The sequence below is a fragment of the Sinocyclocheilus anshuiensis genome, unplaced genomic scaffold (assembly GCF_001515605.1).
Source record: "Sinocyclocheilus anshuiensis isolate Anshui unplaced genomic scaffold, SAMN03320099.WGS_v1.1 scaffold233, whole genome shotgun sequence".
Lineage (NCBI taxonomy): Eukaryota > Metazoa > Chordata > Actinopteri > Cypriniformes > Cyprinidae > Sinocyclocheilus > Sinocyclocheilus anshuiensis.
The window spans coordinates 579,465-583,021 of NW_015540843.1; the positions used below are offsets into that span (position 1 = coordinate 579,465).

A 3,557-nucleotide genomic window follows, 5' to 3' on the forward strand; every position below is an offset into this window, starting at 1 on the left:
TGGCAATAAAGCTCTTTCTGATTCTGATTCTGATTCTGAAACATCAGCAACCAGTTCTCCTCACCACTCAACAACTGCCAACCTCCACCCACACACATTCCACTCTTCTCTTCCTTTTTTCCACTAGTGGATAACAAGGTCTCCAAATTTCTCTGTGCCAGCCATTCTACAACCTGCCTCTTAGTCCCAATCCCCTTCTACCTACAACAGCAGATCTCATCAATGCTACAACAATCAATCATCAACAACATTACTACTGACAATTTACCCACTGCATTTATGCAGGCTCAGACAACCTTACGGTTTAAAAAACCAACACTCAATGTTGTCTTATCTTGAAAATCTGTTGAAAGAGTTTTGAAAGAGCTTTTCTCTCACAGAACAACCAACTTGACAATAACCAGTCCGATTTCAAAAGCAGACAGTCCATGGAGACTGCCTTGCTGCCTGTTGCTAAAACACTTTGGCTAGCAAAATCAAACTCCAAATCATCTGTCCTGATTCTACTGGACCAGTCTGCTCCCTTTGACACTGTGATCCTCCTTTGACCATCGGCTCCCCCTGTCAATCCTTTCTGACTTTGACATCACAGGTGTTTTGTGGCTTCAGTCATAACTCACATGCATATATTTAAAGGTTTCACAGAGAGGAGGGGTGTCTGAATCACATCAACTAATCACAGGGGTGCCTCAAGGTTCAATGCTCACTCCTCTTCTTTTCTCCATTTACACAACCTCACTGGGCATGATTATAAAGACACATAGCTTCTTCTACAATTGCTATGCAGATGATATACAGCTATATCTGTTGTTTCAACCTGATGACCCCACTGCTTCAGTTCATGTCAGGATCTGCCATTCAAACATCTCAACTTGGATGATGAAGTGCCATCTCTAGCTCAGTCTTGTGAAAACAGTGCTTCTTGTAATCCCTGCAAACCACAACATCACTGTTCAACTATGGGTCTACAACATTAATGTCAAACAGGAAAACAAAGAACCTGGGGTTGTGTTTAAAGACTAACTACTTTTACATTTCGACAATGGCTCCATCTTGTAGGTTTGTGCTTTACAAGATCAGGAAAATCAGACCCTTCCTGACAGAATATGCAGCAAAGCTCCTTGGTTAAGCTCTCATGATTTCAACACTGGACAACTACAGTGCTCTATTGGTGGGCCTTCCAATCAGCGCGACTAGGCCAATGCAGATGATCCAGAATGCAGTAGCACATCTGGCCTCCACTCCTCCTGATGTCACTCCACTGGCTCCCAGCTGTGGCCAGAATCATTTTAAGGCTTTGACAGTAGCTTTCAGGACTGCCATTGGAACTGTACCTTCTTATCTCAATTCACAAGTGTATGCTCTCTCTCACCAGCTACAGTCACTGAACAAGCAGCACCTTGTTCTTTCACAAAGAGGCACAATGTCACTTTCCAAAACTTTCACCTTCTCTGCTTCTCTCTGGTGGAATGAGCTGCCAACCTATACCCGAACTGCTGAAACCACAACTTTTTAAAAAGCAGCTAAAGTCACAGCTTTTCAATCAGAATTGAATGATTCTGCAATCCTAAACCAATGCAATGCAACGCAAAAAAAAACCGCTTCTTTGCATTTCTCCTCTCCTACAAATAACTGTCATTTAAAGTGCACAGCTGGAGTGCTGTCACCAGAAGCGCAGAATGTGGCCGAACAGGGACAGAGAGGACAAAGTCAAATATATATCTGCAGTCTGACACTGCTCTCCAAATTAGTCTGTCCTACGGGAGACAGGAGAATGTACAATCTGATTCAACATGAGAGGCCCATCATGCACCATGGGGACATACCCTGTTATAACCACAATATTATGGTTGTGTGAATTTTATATATATATATATATATATATTTATATATTTATATATTTATATATATATAAATAAATATATATATTTATATATATATTTATTAACCCCCACCACTAACTGCAAACTGGCATCTTAGATCTGCCTCCATTTTGTTGGCAACGCCCCAACTTCCAACGATCCAATCAATTCCCAAAGGACAAAATCAAGTCCCGCTCTCTCATTTCAGATGCCGTTTCACTCAGATATACGTCAGAGTTAGAGAAAAAAAGACAATCGCAACTTCCGTTTCATGCCGACTTTAATGACAGAATTTTAATTTTTGGGTGAACTATCCCTTTAAACTAGCTGAGTGACCAGTTAATTTAAGATTTTCTTGCCAACCCTGCTACACATTCTGGCAAAAGCTTATAAATTTTGTATGTAGTGTTGTTTACTGCTAGAAAATTAAGTCATAAGAATCACTGTTTTACTTAAAGATTTAAATGGTATTCAGATGTCTGTCATTTTAGTAACAGCATTGCAAATTGCAAACCATAGAGAAAATTAAAAGAAAATAGCTCATATCATATTTGATTTTTTTTTAGATAAAACAGAAGCTGAAGGAATGGGGTATAGAAAAGGAAACAAAAGTGACATGGAGAGTTCAGGCAAATGGATATGTGTTTTCACGAGTTACACATTTTTAAGGTAATTTATCACATTATTAGAATTTGCAAGAAATAAGTTGAATGTTCTTCTCTGTAATGGATTTAAACACGATTACACTCTCCTTATGTACACTTAGTATCAGCGGCAGCAGTGGTGGTCCTGGCTCACTTTGACTCCAGCTGTGTGCTCAAAAGTGTCAACACTGTGGCAGGACATATAAAAGGAGTAATTCTGTGCATGTAAAATGTGTTCATATGATTGATATATTGTAAACAGTTAAATGCAACTTTTATTTTAATAATTTAATTTGAGGTTTATTTTAGCACAGCTGTGATTTCATAGTAGACCCCTGTAGTAGGGGGTGTAATTCTGTTTCTTAGTAAAAAAAAAAAAAATCACTTTTTTTTTTTTTTTATTATTCTTTTATTGTAAAATGACTAGTAGTGTTGTGAAAGATAATTTTCTTTATACCATTCCATAAATAAAACACTTACAGCAATCTTAATACCAAGTCCTTTTGTACACATGCAGACCTAAATTGGGCAAATTCAGAATTTAGGAATTGGCCTCTCTTCAATTAATGAGTGTGAATTAGAGCTGAACTGACCGCAACACACAGGATGTTGAATTGTATAATATTCTGGAAAATGAAGTGTTCTCTTAAAAGTAAAAGAAATATGAAGAAATTAATTACACACACAGGTCTTCATATAAAACAATGCACTGTAAGTTCACTTTCATGGGAACTTCGAACTGCGTCCTCTAGGGGTCGCTATGGGAAACGCCTCGTCGTGACCCGTGTCTGAAGCATACATTGAAAAAACACCAACAACACGGTGGCCGGCGACAGCCATGACGTCACTTCCGGTGCGACTATAGTATAAATAGGCGCCGGGAGAACACATCATCCTCTTCTTCGTCTTCATTGACTGTTTTGTTTGAAGCGTGCATTTCTGAAAAATGGTAAGAGCGATCTCTATTCATATCATTATGGCGAGCACTAGCAAGCGTTTAAGAGGATGTGTGCATCCGTGTTGTCGTTGTTTAACATCCAATGACACACAC

General features: G+C 39.0%; 1 protein-coding gene across 1 annotated transcript in view; it reads left to right on the plus strand.

The window, feature by feature from the left end:
• Window positions 1-2,735, plus strand: part of LOC107687575 (C-type mannose receptor 2-like) — a 24,891-nt gene extending 22,156 nt beyond the window's left edge. Inside the window, exons 7-8 of the mRNA XM_016484962.1 lie at window positions 2,429-2,531; window positions 2,629-2,735. Of these exons, the coding sequence (XP_016340448.1) occupies window positions 2,429-2,530 (102 nt within the window). The 3' untranslated portion in view covers window position 2,531; window positions 2,629-2,735. The remainder of the gene's footprint in view (window positions 1-2,428; window positions 2,532-2,628) is intronic.
• The last annotated feature ends 822 nt before the right edge of the window (window positions 2,736-3,557 follow it).